Genomic DNA, 15,767 nt, shown 5'->3' with positions numbered 1-15,767 from the left:
TATGAAAGCACCCAGGTTAATGTATACAGTTTCTTTTCAGCAGTGAATATTATGGATTTCTATCAGTAAATATCTCTAATAGAGGTGGCCGCAAACCAAGATGCCAAACTTACAGGTTGCCCATCTTCTCCTGGGTCTCCTTTATCTCCTGGGCCACCAGGGGGGCCAGCTGGTCCTCGATCTCCCACTCGCCCATGAGAGCCAGGGTCCCCACGAAGACCTGGCGGTCCCTCCTTCCCAGGTTCCCCTAAGGGCCCCGCAGGTCCTGGAGCTCCCTAGTAAAGACAGAAAGAAACCCAGGATGGCAGAGTGGAAGCCACATTAGAAGACGTGATGCAGTGGCCTCTCAGGTCCATTTTTCCTGTTAGATAATCAGTCATTGAGTGGATTTAAACAAAATTAAACAAAACACAGCTGCAGATTCATTTCCCAGGAGGAAATCTAAATTATTTGCAGACAATTACCTTTGACTCAATATCAAAAGTGTGTTGAAATTAACTTGAATTTTTAAACTTCTTAAGCCTCTGCTCCATCAGTGAATATATAACATTTTATTCTGTCTGACCTGATCTTATCATGAAAGAATAACATTTATTAAACAAAGTTTCAGAGATGCTTCCTAACTGAAGGAAATGGTTATTAGCACACAATACCATTAGAATTTAGTACCCAAATGGAATAATAGTCAAACACTGGGGCTAAAAAGGACTTGTAAATAAGTTCCTCCAGGAAACACTGGATGATTAAAGGTGAATTTACTTTGACAGGATACCAGTGTGTATGAATTACTAGGATAATGGTTGTTAACATGGGTTAACAAGTCATTAAGAGATTAAATAAAAGAATAAATAGTAACTCAAATATATATGTGTATCTATATAATGTGTATATATGTGTGTTTGTGTGTATTTTCATGTGTTTGTATGGGTGATTACTCCACTACCAATGATTTGAGTTACTGAATTGACTTACAGGAGGGCCTGGAGGTCCAACTCTGCCAGCAGAACCAGGAAACCCTGTAGCACCCTAGAAATACAATATCATATAAACAATTTTAAAATAACTATTAATTACATATACTTTCTGGGATCTATTTTTTTTCACAGGGATGCTTAGGCTTTAGATTCCCTTCCTTGTTATAAACAATAGATTTTTTTTTTCTTACATACTATGTTTTTGGGAATGGATCTGCATTAATCAGTAGGAAGGATGCTATTTTTCTCTTTCTACTTTCCATTTATCTTGAACACATACAAGTATGTTCAAGGCTCGTGCTAGGATCACATTAATCTTTCGCATCACAGAGTCCTGTAGAGTGGTTCCCCATTATTCCTCACCTCTTCCATAGGTAATATATTCTTTATGTTATATGGGAGGCAGCTGGGTCTCCAAGATCATAAAACTAATTGTAACCCAGATCTCCAATTAAGTGCCCTTTCCACGACAGTTTACTTATACAAGTAAAAACCTGTTGTTACAGCTTCAGATTAACTTTAAAATGGCCATGAAGTGCCAAGTGTCTATGACTAGCTGTATGTAATTCCCAAAGTTTCAAAGCAACTTACGGGTGGACCCTGAGTTCCTCGGCCACCTTTGAGTCCAGGAACACCATTAGGACCCTACATAGAAAGACATGAACAAAAGGTCACTATAAGGAAAGCAACATGGGCTAAACACAAAGTCTCACCATTGGGCATGTGACTCAGGTTATTGGTGTTTGCTTTGCTTTCCACTTACATGAGGGCCTGGGGATCCTGCTAGACCTTGTGGCCCAGGAGAGCCTGCGTCTCCCTTCTGTCCTGGCTCTCCGGGTTCCCCTTTTACTCCAGGCTGCCCATCGGGACCCTACATCAATTGTTTAAATAAACAATCAATTATAACACTTATAGACAAGCTATTCGACAGTAATTATTACCAACATATCATTTAACCATATATTGTTAAATGGTGCTTTGTGTTCAGTATTAGAGCACAGGAGAAGAAAATGCCCTAATGAGGTCTTTGAAGGCAGTCTGAGAAAATAAGTTATCCTACCACATTTTTATTATACCAAATAAGTATAGAATTTGAAATAGTGTGAACCCATCCATTTTAGTGCCAGTTGTGGAAGAATGTATGAAAGAATGTATTGAAAATGAGAATATTGCCTAGAAAACTATAAACTTTCCAGCATCTTTAATATACCTTCAACACACAGGACAATGATAATTAATTAAATTTATTGCTATCACAAGAAGAGTGTTCACTGTAAATTAGAGATATTTGAAAATTATACCTGAGGTCCAGCAAAACCAACAGCCCCAGTGGGGCCATTTTCGCCGCGAGAACCCTAGGATAAAACAAAGATTACTGTAGCTTTCACACTTTATTCTAAATGGGAACAGTATTTAAAAATACAATTATGTAAACCTACAGTGTTTTGAAATGTAGAGATAGATGATTAGATGTATTTCTTGAGGAAGACTTTTAAGGGTGATATAGAGATAAGGGCCATAGAACAAAATTTCCAAGGTCTGAAGTCTCTAAAAAGTTTCTTAATTATTTAGTAAATGAGTTGCTTACCAAGATTTAATAGGTTGCATACAAATAACAAGACTGGTAAGTGTTTGAGTTTAATGAGTGAAATAAACTCTGAAAACTAAGAAGTTATAAATAGCCTGAACCAACAGGCATGGTTTTATATAAATATCAGGACAAAATGATGAATTGTTTTCCTGCTCATTGCCACTCTAAAAAAGAAAAAACAATCAAAATACTGCCACTTACAGGATTGCCACGGGAGCCGGGAGGGCCAACTAAACCTCGAGGGCCAGGTTCACCCTAGAAAGCAGACGTTAGATGGTTATTGTCCAAAGCAGGAGCAAAACATAACGCACCTGGAGGGCACTGAGTGCTATGTGTAGGGCAGGTGGTGGGGAGAACTCTGAGATGATCTTGCGCAACGACCACATGTTATGAAAGAGAAAACAGCATGAGAAAGAGCGATCATCCAGACTTCCTGACTCGGAGCCCACATAACATCAGTTTACCTTTTCTCCAGTGGGACCTGCAGGACCCGGCGGACCCAAGGGACCTGGAAGACCCTGTCAATGAACAGAACATAGACATACTGAAGAAGAGAAGGACTGAAGTCCTCCATGATTAAACAAATAAGGTACCATTTTGTTATAGCTTAGCTGCTTTTGCAAAACATTGTCTATAATAAATGATATAATTTGTATATTCTTAAGATTTTTCTATTTACTCTAAGACAATTTCCTGGGTGTTCTCCACAAAATGTTCTAAACTCTTTCATCCATCTCAACTCATCCCTACATGATACTGTCTTCAAACATTAGTTCCAAATTAATGCTACTCTTCTACAATGTTTCTATGTTTCCTGGCCTATTTAATTTTGAAATTCGAGTGTTGAGTGAAAAAAGCTTTTCTTCTTTTGTATAGAATATTATATTCTTAAATTAGATGAACGAAGTACCACTCTATTTTTTTTTAAGTGAAACTGTGATAGAGCATTGAGTTTTCTACATTCTCTTAAGATTACAAGGAGTGTGACTACCCAACTACACTGAGGTTGGGGTTCCTTATGCTCAGAGCTTAGGGAGCTATCACATGGGGGTTCAAACTGGGTCTTCTTGACATGTGGTCACAATCTTTAAACTGGACTATAGTGGAGTCTTTTCTGGAACAAATTTTCTATCTGATATTTGTGCACGGCCTCTTCATATGCAGCCCAACTATTCTTTTGTTACTTAACTTTTGTATGTATTATGGTAGGAATTTAAGGAACAAAAAGGACTTCTGAAATTTATATTCTTATAAGAACATGAGAAAACTGTGACCATATATTCTCTAGATCTATAATAGAACAATATTCTTCCAATAATTTATCTAATATATTTCCTTAAAGAATCAGATTAAACATAAAGATCACTTCATTAAATTCACCCCCCTTTTTTTTTCTTACAGAGAAAACATGTTATTCATTTTTTTTCCCTTTACTATGGGATTACAGCAAGTGGTCTGCTCTGCTTCCTCCTTAAAGCAATGTACTGTCTTTACTGAAAATAAAGCAGTCATTGCTCGAGTCCTGTTTCTATTACACTGCATTTTAAAGTTAGTTCATAGGAACAACAGATACGTATTTCAGATTTCACCTTAAAATAAACTGTCAATGCAACACTCCCTCAAATAGCACTGCACTACTTTACTACTCGCTACAGACCATCTATGACAGAAGATACAAACAACCTGCCAGATTTGCTTAGACCTTTCTTGAAATACAAAATCAAATATTAGAGCTAACTACAAGGCAAGAAACATCTCATGTTCATAATTTGCTAAGTTAAGCATGTCACTCTTAAGTAGATTTTCAGAAAAAAGAAAAAAGGGATAATTACCACTCAGACTAAAACTTTTCTTTATTTTACTTTATTGTCTTTATCAAAAATTAATATAATCAGTGCATTAACAGTGGCTCAATGTGCCAAATCAATATGTTAACAACGGTTCGATGTGAGCTCTTTTTTATGGTACAAGTGCTCTTACCAGGGCACAGAATGACAACTACCAGCAAACCATGTCACACTGAAACAGAAGTTATTCCTCAAATATCGGGAATTATTCCAGGAAATGCTGAACGTCTGAGCAGCTGTATCTATCTGCTCTTACATGAGAGAATAATTTCATTAACGTCTAAAAAATTATATCCAGTCTGTCCTTAGAACTGCAAATGTATTCTATGCTCGAGAATGAAAAGCTTGTTAAAGGTCAGCTTCTGCCATGACATTAAACAATGCCTTGGGGTCGACCATCCTTCTTTACATTTCACTTCTTCATCCTCTTTACGGATGAAAGCATTAATGACGATTCATCGTGCAGTAATTTTCTCACCCCTAACGTCCAGCCAACTCAAGCCTCAACTTGGCTACTCTGCAAACCTCTACATGCCTGCCCTGGAATGAGGTCTAGAACAGCTCATCAGACTAACCCTCAAACAAAAATAAACATTGCATATGAAATAAAAAAAGAAGATGGAGAAAGATAAAGAGGGCCCTACTGCTTAAAGCACTGTTCTCATATGCGTGGTAAAATGTGTTCTATTTCATTCCCTCAACAATAACCACATTTTGGCTTGCTCTAATTCAAAGTAAGCAAAATGAGTATCCGTGATTGATCAACATCAAAGCTCCAAATTCATCATGTTCCAAACCCTGACCATGTGTGAACACAACGAACTTTATTTTGGAAAGTTCCAGCAAATTCACGTAAGAATGATGATGTTGATTCCCAGCTTAGCCGGGAAAAGAAATGGTCTCACTTACTCTCGCTCCGTCGTTTCCAGCTGTGCCTTCAGCACCTTTCTCTCCCATGCCACCCTGGGGAGACACACAAAACGCCATTCATTCACTTAATTATCTTTTGCTCCCACTTTGTGGAAGCTTTGGGAGGCCAGGGGCTGATCTCTCTTCTTCATAGTTATATCCCCTTGAGCCTAGAGCAGTGCCTGGCATTGTGTATTTTTTTCAATAAATACAGATATTGAACAAAAGAAAGAGAAAGAGAGAGAGAGAGGGAAGATTGACTTGTGACTTAGGATGGTAGATGTAAAAGCCTGGCCAAGAAATAATTTTCAGGAGGAATTGAGAAAGCCTAAATGAATGAACTAAAACAAAACAAAACAACAGACTTACTCTGTCACCCTTAGGGCCCGGAGTTCCTGCAATTCCTCTCTCTCCTGGCATACCCTGAAGTCCTGGTGGGCCTGTATCTCCAGGGGTCCCCGATGGCCCTGGACTGCCCTAAAATGAACCAACAATAAGTGACCTCACCAATACAGTATTAAGACGGAGCCATATGAAATTTCTCTGCTGGTAAGTCAAAAAGAGTGGAATATCAGCGATTTCAAATGGTTCAGCTTAGTGCTTATATTTTTCATTTGTGAAAATTGCCTCTGAGGTCATTTTTTGAAATAAAAACGACTTGGCCTTTCTGTTGGTTGATTTATGTTTTCAACTTTTTTCTTTGGGGAAATTGAGCATCAATTCAAATAATAATAATAGTTGCCTTCCTTTTTCTTTGACAACATCATGGGGATCCTGATAAAGTAAGAAGACATTACTTTTTTTTAAATTTTTTATTGTTATGTTAATCACCATACATTACATCATTAGTTCTTGATGTACTGTTCCATGATTCATTGTTTGTGCATAACACCCAGTGCTCCACGCAGAATGTGCCCTCCTTAATCCCCATCACCAGGCTAACCCATCCCCCCACCCCCCTCCCCTCTAGAACCCTCAGTTTGTTTTTCAGAGTCCATCGTCTCTCATGGTTCATCTCCCCCTCCGACAAGAAGACATTACTTTTAGCCAGTATTTCACTCTCGCTAATGAGAGTTAGTGATATTAAGCTTGATATTAAGCTTGCTTATAGGCTAAGTCAGTGATATTAAGCTTGCTTATAGGCTAAGTCAGTGATTAAATTGAAGCAGATACTATGTAATCACTCTGGACCTTAAAAATGGTATGGGACCTAAAGTTATATGATCATGAAAAATTCTACTTTGTTTATACCGAAATTGACCACCCTGTCTTCTACCACTCTTAAACGGCACCCAAAGGAAATGGTACTGATATTTGCCTTATGATGTATTTTACTTTCCGATTTCAAAAATGACATACTTTCTTATGGTTAGTAAGCAGAACCTGAGACAAAAAAAATGGAGCGTATAATTAGGAATATCTCAATAAATTATATGGTTTTCTATTTACTGCCTCTCCTTATTAATGGAATTATCCAATTGTCTATTTATTGCCTCTGCTTATTAATGGAAGTCACTAGTAAAAGTTGTATAAATAAATATTAGGAATGGGTTTCTATATGAGAATGTATCATTATGTGCACTAAACCCTAAATCCCATCACAGAAAAGAGACTTCTTTTCAGCTGACTCTTAAGTGCCAAGGAGAAATCCTAGTAGATGTTCACTGAACCCTTGTTGAAGAAGAAAATTATATAATCGAATTATCTTGCAACAACAAGAGAACTACATTTTAGTTCCATCATGTGTTTATTGGGTTATAACTCTTGGAACATCCTGAAGCGCCCAGCTCACCGCCATACTCACTTTTGGACCATCAGGGCCGTGGCCCCCAGCCATTCCCTTCTCCCCAGGGAGTCCGGTTATTCCTGGTTCTCCTCTCTCACCTGGATTTCCGCGTTCTCCCTAGTGCAACATTGGGATGTCAAGCAAGCTTAGCGACTGTTCGGAAAGTGGGTTAAAATGTTTCTGGAAATCTGCAAAACTGCTTCTACTGGATAAAAACTGAGAAATTAGCCACTAATGAGGCTCAATTTTCTAATTTAGTGATAAGAAATGAACTTGAAATAAGAATATACTAGTTTCGCAGCACAGGATTTTCTCACAAGATTTATTTTCATCAAGGGAAATAATTTCAATTCTTAAAGCCCAGTTTATGATAAAAGTTTTTGTGTTTTTTTTTTTTAAACTGAAGGCAGTGGAAACAAAGTTAATGATGAAGGAGAAAGTACTCACTCTAGGTCCTAATGGGCCAACTGCTCCAGGATCTCCAGGAACTCCCTATAAAATATAATTTAAAAAATTTTAAGAAACACTTTGAGCTAATTTTTAGGTATTTATTAGAAATCTTTCCATACCACACACCTAATTTCTTTTAATGTACTATTAGAAGTTTGAATAAGCCCATAATACTGAAGAAAGAAAAATACGTATGCTTTTATAAATGAGGAGATATCCCATACATGGATGGAAATTATTTTTTCAGAAAAAAATGTTTATTAAAGCTGAATCCTTGATTTTAGGCAATGAAAACATGCAAATGAAAACATGCAAAGTATTATGTCAGAGTGCGCTGGTTTTTTTAAAGACAACAAAATATATAGTAATTTTATTTCTTAATGTGAGAACATTTTAATAAAGGAAACTGTAATAAAAAGCCATAAAGAGCTGATCTCAATTCAATTTAGTAAATATTTCTTTTTTTTTGACCATATACTATGGACAGTGCAGTCTACCAGGAATTGTGGGTTCTAACTAGTGCAGTCATGGCTATGTTACAAGTTTCAGTTTATTCTTAACTAAAAGAAAGTCTGCCAAAAAGTTCAAAATCTCTCTGTTTGATTAAAAATAATAACTAATGACAAAGAAAGCTGTTGTGTAGAAAGTCATGGTCATCAAAGACTGGGATGAAAACTAATTTAGACTTTGGGTTGGTCCTGAATGTCAAGTTTTAAGAATGATTTAATCAAATTATTTACCTCTCATTTTCCTTTTTATTTATGCTAATGAGTCATATGTGGTTTAAAAGAAAACCTAAATATAAATATATCCGAGAGTTCTTTCAATAATATTTTATCTCGTAAGAAAACATCGTGGTAGCTTTATCAGCATCATGTGGTGTTTTGTAGTGATATGTAAGTAATGGTACATCTTGCAATTTCTAAATATGATGAGGCTTGCAATTTTGTGGCAGATAGTGCACTATTCACAGTGTCTTGATTTGCACTATAACACCCTGCAATATTCTGAATAGAGTATATTTTCGACAAAGTAGCATATGTCTGATAGTTTGGATGGTAACAGATAACAATGAAACCTAAAACCACTACCGTCTATGTTTACAAAATCACAAATGTTAATCTCAATATACTCAATAGGTTTGCTTCCATTGTAATCCTCCATCATGAGAAATTTTCACTAGCGTGATAGAAGAGTTCTCTTGGGCACATGGATACATGTCTTCACTTTAGAGGCATCAGTGTCTATCCTCCATCCCCAACCCAGGATGATGCCAGGGGAAGTGAAACATGAAGAAGCATGTGCTGTCCTTGGACAGTAATGTCACGTCCTCTAAAGTGGAGGGCTAGCATTTCCTCTGCATGTAGCACCTGCACACAAGCTGGTGGCAGTCACACTAGAACATCACTGCTGCTAGTGACTTAGTGACCCACCTTTTATGTCAGTTCCTCAAATAAGCCTTGCCTTTTACTAAAAAAAAGAAACAAAACAAAAAGTGTATCAAGTGGGCCTCCAGTTTTCTCCCCTGCAATGTATTGTCCTCCACATGGTGTGATCTTCCTAAAACCCAAATCTAATTGTACTACTCCCTACTTAAAAGCCCTTCATCATCTTCCGTTAGAAGAATCTGAACAGGGGGCCTGGGCAGCTCAGTTGGTTAAGCATCTGCCTTCAGCTCAGGTCATGATCCCAGGCTCCTGGGATTGAGTCCTGCAGGCTCCCTGCTCAGCGGGGAGCCTGCTTCTCCCTCTCCCTCTACCCCTCCCCTCTGCTTGTGCTTGCTCTCTCTCTTATGCTCTCTCTCTCTCAAATAAATAAATAAAATATTTTTTAAAAAAGAAGAGTCCGAACAAATTACACTCAAATTCAGACTTTCCATAATCTGACTCCTGATTCACCGTCCAGCCTCACCTCCACATCAACCTATACTATGCATTCCTGACTTGCCAACTTTTTCAGTGCCTTCATTTGATCACAAAACCTTTGCACCTGCTGTTCACATTTTCTGGAGTATTTTACTACCTTCCTTCCTCCCTCCTTACTCATAAAAGATATTACTTTGTCTGGGAAACTTTTCCTAAATCTCCAAGTCTGAATTCGGTGCATCTTCTATGTTTCCACACACACAGTCCCTCCCCAGAAACTCTCTATCTCCTACTATGATGTAATATAAAGGCTAGGTTCGTGTCCATCTTGTTCAATTGGTTAGGGCCAGGGCTTAATACAGCTAAGCACAGAGTGCTCAGCAAATATTTGTTGAATGGTCAAATGAATGAACAAATCACTCATAGAAAAATAAATTAACTGATGTCCTGGTAAAATAATAGAAATAAAACAGTATCTGTTTATAACCATTTATAAAGCCTCCAGTAAAACTCTGTAATTATAAGAAGATATATATTTAGTGATTAAAAACACAGTCTTGGGAAGCAGGCCACCAGGATTCAAATTATACCAGCTGTGTGACTTTGGGAAAGTCACCTAACATGTCTGTGCCTCATTTTCCTCATCTGAGAAACAGGCATCATACTAGTACCCAGATATATAGGGTTGTTTTGAGAATTAAAAGAGAGACCATTTATAAAGCAAACCAGGACAGTACTTCACATGTAATAAGTGATGTAATGGCCCAGCAACTTTTATTATTGTTATTATTATTATTATTTTAAAAGAACTCACCTGATCACCTGGCTTTCCACCTTCCCCAGGAGGCCCTGGAGGACCAGGAAGCCCCTAAAGGAAAAGGAAGAAAATGAAATTGTGAATTGGTGAAAGTTTAATAGGCCACTAGGGTTAATAGTTTACCTTTTATAATTCATAGGGCCTCCATGACTATACTTTCAAGCAAAAGATACTGTTTAAAGACAAGCAAAAAAGAATAAGAAAACTCTATCTTCTACCATAATGCAGCAACCGGTCAGTTTATAGGTTTAGATTTTCATTTGGACACCACTTAGCAAAAAGAAAAAAAAAGATAAGAATCTAACTGGAGATTCTTAACATCTGTCAAGTTTTTATGGGTCTGAAAGCAATATTTTAGGTTGCCAGTATAGTACTGAAAGTCACTCCTGAAAGTGTTTTTCTTTTTTACCAAATTATCATTATCCATTATTAAATAATTTCCCATACAATATATTTAGATAAATCTTAAAAATTTGTTTAACAAAAATTTTAAGATATTGTGTCTGTAAAACTAGATAAACCTTAAAACAGTTCAATAAAGCTTAACAAAAACATTTTATAATTTTTAATTTGTTAATAATTTTGGATTTTGATCAGTTTTTCAGGGAAGTCTGTTCCTTCTCTCTGAACAAAAATGTTGGGTTTTATCCATTTTATCTATTTACTAGAAGAGGGATGACTTTTTTGAAAATTGTGGAATTTCACATCATTTGACCATATCTTTTCATATTTTAAAAAAGCAGTTTAATTAATGGTAGAAGAAATGGAAAAATGAATTTGTGCATACCTGAAAGCCAGTGGGGCCTGGAGGCCCCTGTTCTCCTCTCTCCCCAGCTAGACCCTAAGTCAGGAAGGAAAGAAAATCATGAGTAGAACCAATCTTTATACCTGCTTCCTGCTTTTGTGACCTACCAGAAGTATTGATATTTGCCTTTTTTCTAATCACATGTTTTCACTTTAACCAGATAATGAACTAGCATTATAATGAAATAGTTGAATGGTATTGGTGGAAGTCCCTGCTGGTGAGAAAATATCTTCCAAAGCCAGCAAAGACACTGATGACATATGTTTATTTTTGATCCAAACAAAATGTCTAGAGCCAACCATAAAATTGTGGGAAATTGGATAAGTTGAACATGGAAAAATTCATTACTTTCTTATATCTAATCTAAGCAGGTAATACAAGTATCCCCTGCTCTTCCAAAGTTCGTGTTCTAGCACTTCACTTTTATGGACGGTCAATATTAGCTTTCTGCTAACTGTAAGGAATCTGAAGAGAATTTTTGCTTTCGTGAAAGAAGGCAAAAAGCAAAAAAAGCATTCAGCATCTTTTTGCAGTGAGCTGTCACAGAGGCAGTGCACCCCTAGGACCAAGAGTGGCCGGTACAAGCTCCTCCTTCCTGGGGAACCACACTCAGCATCTCAGCATCAAGCCACCAGAGCGCTGACCTGTGTCTGTGAGCATCTGTGTTTTACCTACATTTATTTTGTGCATGTGTTAGAACAAGATACGTCCTAAGGTATTAAAAAAGCCTAGGAGAGGTTCTTTTTGGAGTCTGGGAATTTTAAGAAAATTTTCCATATAAATTACTGATAATTGCTTCTTTGCTTTATACCATTTCAGCTTATAAAAGTTTTCCCAGGAACACTCTACTTTCAGATAATGGGGGAAACCTGTATTTCTCTTCCAATTTATTTCTCAGCGTCGTAAAAAGTATTAATCAAGGTTTCAAGCACTACAACAACTGAAGAAAGCAAAGCTAACATTTTAGAAAGATATCTAAATTGCTCCATTGCAAACAAATAAGTAGGCCAAAATATTTCTGATAAATATTTCATTTTCGAATCCTCGGATGCAAATGTACCTTAAAGGATAAAAAATTTTCATTTTTTAGTCCTCCAAAAAAAAATAAGTCAGCTTAAATAAACTTCTATAAGACATCACTAGAAGAATATAGGTATAATTCAGTATTTGTATATTATTAATAAAAGACAGTACAAAATATTTGTCAAAACATTTGTCAAACTGATTTTCCTCAGTTGACATATTCTTCAACACATAAAGATGACGAGGTTGCTTTTACCATCAACATTTTAAATAAGTTTAAAATAAAAAGTCCAATCACTCCATTTAAAAAGGCAGAAGGTACCAGAACAGGAATCAAAAGAAAAGATTATAACTGAAATTCTTCAATCCTGTACTTTCTTATTTACTTCCCCTGAAACTTACTCAAAGTCAGGCTGTAAACAAACATCAATGAAAAATGCAATGTGAATACCTTCTCGTTGAAAGATCACCTACCGGGGGCCCCACGGGACCAGAAGGACCAACTTCACCATCCTTTCCAGGAGCTCCCTAATATCACACAGACATAATATGTGAAGTGAGGCCACAAGACACTTGGATAATTGCATACATACATACATATATGTATATTTCTTCCTCTTGGCAGAAAATGTATAGTTACCCTCTGCCCAGGAACACCAGCATTTCCTGCCTCTCCAGGTTTTCCAGGGTCGCCCTAAAGAAAAATTAGAAACTATTTTAAAATTCAATCAATTTGCTCAAAACATGGCTGCTTCAAGTGAGGATTACGATGAGATAGCAAACCTGTTAGACACTGTACTCACACTGCTACCTTTGGGGCCTGGAAGACCCATACTCCCAGGTTGCCCTCTGATTCCTATGGAGCCTGGAGGACCCGGCCGGCCATCCTCCCCTGGAGCACCCTACAAAATTCACAGGAGCAAAGGAAGTTTTATGTGAATTCTCTCTGAATATCGTATCGCCCAAAACATCACTTGCCTTTCCTTACTTTTATACAAGTTCCATAAGTTTTAGATTATCCTTCACCTTTTACTTAGTGCATCAGAATAGTTGAGGGTTTAAAAAAAACTGCTGAAGTATTTTGAGTACTTAGAACAGAGATTTCACTCTTTCTCTATACACAAACCTCATCTTCACAACTCCTTACACTCTCATATTCATAGGGAAAATTTTCTTCTTTAATTTACTCGAGCTTGTGATAATGAAAATTTGGTACTTCTGTTTCACATTTTTGGCATAAAGGAAGGGCCCAGAATATATGAGCTGTCAAAAGTCATACCTACCTGTCTCTTAAACCTATACAATTGGGAGGACATCAAGAAATGAGAATGTTTCTAACAGACATATTTGACCAATACTGGAAGAATACATAATTTCAACTTTTGCCACTGATATCAGAGAAGCAATTTCAATCTGAAACATTTGTATCAATTAAATTTGATCAATTTTTGGTGAATTTTAAAATATGAAGATCCTATGAATTTGCTTTGGCATTTTAAACATGTATATATCATCCACCCTATTAAAAACATTAACCTCAAATAAACATCTTACCATTTAAATTGTAGGTCTACTGAGCAATATTAATGGTTGTGGAGTTGTGTTTATTTATTTATTTTAAGTAGGCTCCACGTGGGGCTTGAACTCATGACCCTGAGATCAAGACCTGAGCTGAGATCAAGGGCTGGATGCATAACTGACTGAGCCACCTAGGCACCCTAAGGAGTTTTATGTAAAATACTTACCAAAGGCCCAAGTTTTCCTTCAGGACCTTGAACACCAGGATTTCCCGTCAGACCCTGAAAATTAAAAGCAATTGTCATTTTGTTACTGACTTGCAACTGAAGTAAAGATTCTAGAGAGTAAAAATAGTACTATGTTAAAAGGATCCAGTTCCACTTTGCAATGCCCATTCTCAGTGGCCTTAGGCTCCTCTAGACAAACTCAGGCCAATCATGGACCTCAGCTAGGCTGGCTTTGGAAGGAATGCAGGGCAGAAAACACAGCGTACCAACAGACAGCACCACGTGGGACTCTTCACTTGGTGGGGGGAGCCCTCACAGCACAGCCTCCCACACTGGAGAGGTCACATGGGAGGAAATGAGTCTACATGGTGGGCACAGGAGCCACTCTGGCTGAGAAATCTCATGTAACCAGTATTTGTGAGAGTACCTTGAATGTAGTATACTGATCCTGGCAAGGTGAATGTGCAGGTACTAGTTACTCCAAACTCATGGCACCCAAAGCTATGCCTCCTACCAGGTTTTTATAATTCATAGTCCTCCCAGTCCAAATGTGGTCTACAGTCAGGTGTCATTTTTTATTATAAGCAATATTGACTGCTCTTTCAGCTGGTATACAACTTTATCAGGTATCTAGGGAAGAATTTCTAAGAAAATGTTGGTTTCCTACGTAGAAGGAGGAAGGGCTATAATAGACTTTTACTCATATATTTAACACTGTGTTCAAGATTATGTGGAGCCAAATGTACATTTCCATCCAACAACTTTTTGTATAATTCCTTTCTCTTTGGGGAGCATTGTTGACAACTGAATATGAGTGGAATTCCACAATCCAAATGAATTTTTAAGTGACATTTGGTCAAGAGGAAATTTATCAGGAATTCTCTCTGCCAAAACCAATAAATTATTTGTCAGCAAGTAAAGAAAAAAATAAATATTGACAAACGGGATTTTCTTTCATGTCAAGTGGCAAAATGATTAATGCATACTCCTTTGAGAAAGGGAGACTAGAAATGGCTGTATTTTATAAACATGATAAAAATAACAAACCAGTATTTTAAAAATAGTGAGTCAGGTCAAAATTGTAAAAACAAAGACATGCTCCCACTTGTCAAGACTAGCTCAATTAAAAAAAGTCCTTTCAATGAGTTCTCAGGAGCAGTTCTCTTGGGTTGATGTAGCAAACGGCTGTGTTCTTACCCGAGCACCTGGCAGCCCAGGTTCACCTGGCCGTCCTGGGTCCCCCTGACCTCCTTTAGGTCCTGAAGAACCCACAGGACCCCTTTCTCCTTGAGCCCCCTGTTCCAATGCAAAGCAGAATGTGTCAGAAAACAAGAAAATAGTGCAGGAAATAAAAGCAAGGAAATATAAAATTTATGTTTTACAAATCAAAGCACTAGTATACCATACAAATACTTTATCAAGTAGTTACAAAGTTACAAAAAGTATCACTACATATTCTATTCTCATTTGTCTTTCTTAAAGAATAGTGGTTTTTCATCATTAACTAATGAAAATTATGTTTAGATTACCACTCCGATAATCTAAATTTGGGGAAAAATACCAAAATTTTAGAGTCTAAATTTCTAGATAAAGAAAATTCTATATATCAGCTAAAGGAAAGGTGTATGACCTTTTCTTCTCAGCACTGTCCCTAGAAAGTCTGAAAATAAACTTCTACATGCTTCCAACCATTATCCTTCTTCCCTAGCCCTCTGTAATATAAACTGCACAAGAGGTATTTGACATTAGGCTTGACGTCTGTGTTTGACTCTTTTCTGGATCTGCCCCCATGTGGACCAAAGCTAGATCGCTATTCTGGACAATGGCATCTTTTGGACCACCAGCCACATGAGTATCAGCGTCGATGGGATAACCTCACCTTTGGTCCAGGTAAACCATCAGAGCCTGGAAAACCACGATTGCCAGGAGCACCCTATAAATGACCAAAATGTGAT

The 15,767-nt window shown here is 37.3% G+C and overlaps 1 protein-coding gene across 1 annotated transcript in view; it reads right to left on the bottom strand.

The window, feature by feature from the left end:
* Window positions 1–15,767, bottom strand: part of COL5A2 (collagen type V alpha 2 chain) — a 138,869-nt gene that overhangs the window by 17,061 nt on the left and 106,041 nt on the right. The window contains exons 24-42 of the mRNA XM_025848785.2: window positions 15,692–15,745; window positions 15,010–15,108; window positions 13,813–13,866; window positions 12,871–12,969; window positions 12,708–12,761; window positions 12,542–12,595; window positions 11,027–11,080; window positions 10,237–10,290; window positions 7,555–7,599; window positions 7,126–7,224; window positions 5,691–5,798; window positions 5,322–5,375; window positions 3,030–3,083; window positions 2,767–2,820; window positions 2,276–2,329; window positions 1,738–1,845; window positions 1,566–1,619; window positions 973–1,026; window positions 114–275 (exon numbers count right to left, since the gene is read on the bottom strand). Coding sequence (XP_025704570.1) covers window positions 114–275; window positions 973–1,026; window positions 1,566–1,619; window positions 1,738–1,845; window positions 2,276–2,329; window positions 2,767–2,820; window positions 3,030–3,083; window positions 5,322–5,375; window positions 5,691–5,798; window positions 7,126–7,224; window positions 7,555–7,599; window positions 10,237–10,290; window positions 11,027–11,080; window positions 12,542–12,595; window positions 12,708–12,761; window positions 12,871–12,969; window positions 13,813–13,866; window positions 15,010–15,108; window positions 15,692–15,745 — 1,368 coding nt within the window. The remainder of the gene's footprint in view (window positions 1–113; window positions 276–972; window positions 1,027–1,565; window positions 1,620–1,737; window positions 1,846–2,275; window positions 2,330–2,766; window positions 2,821–3,029; window positions 3,084–5,321; window positions 5,376–5,690; window positions 5,799–7,125; window positions 7,225–7,554; window positions 7,600–10,236; window positions 10,291–11,026; window positions 11,081–12,541; window positions 12,596–12,707; window positions 12,762–12,870; window positions 12,970–13,812; window positions 13,867–15,009; window positions 15,109–15,691; window positions 15,746–15,767) is intronic.

This window comes from Callorhinus ursinus, unplaced genomic scaffold (genome assembly GCF_003265705.2).
Source record: "Callorhinus ursinus isolate GAN/ISIS: 27379988/994484 unplaced genomic scaffold, GSC_fseal_2.0 scaffold2, whole genome shotgun sequence".
Lineage (NCBI taxonomy): Eukaryota > Metazoa > Chordata > Mammalia > Carnivora > Otariidae > Callorhinus > Callorhinus ursinus.
This window is presented reverse-complemented; position numbering and strand designations above follow the sequence as displayed.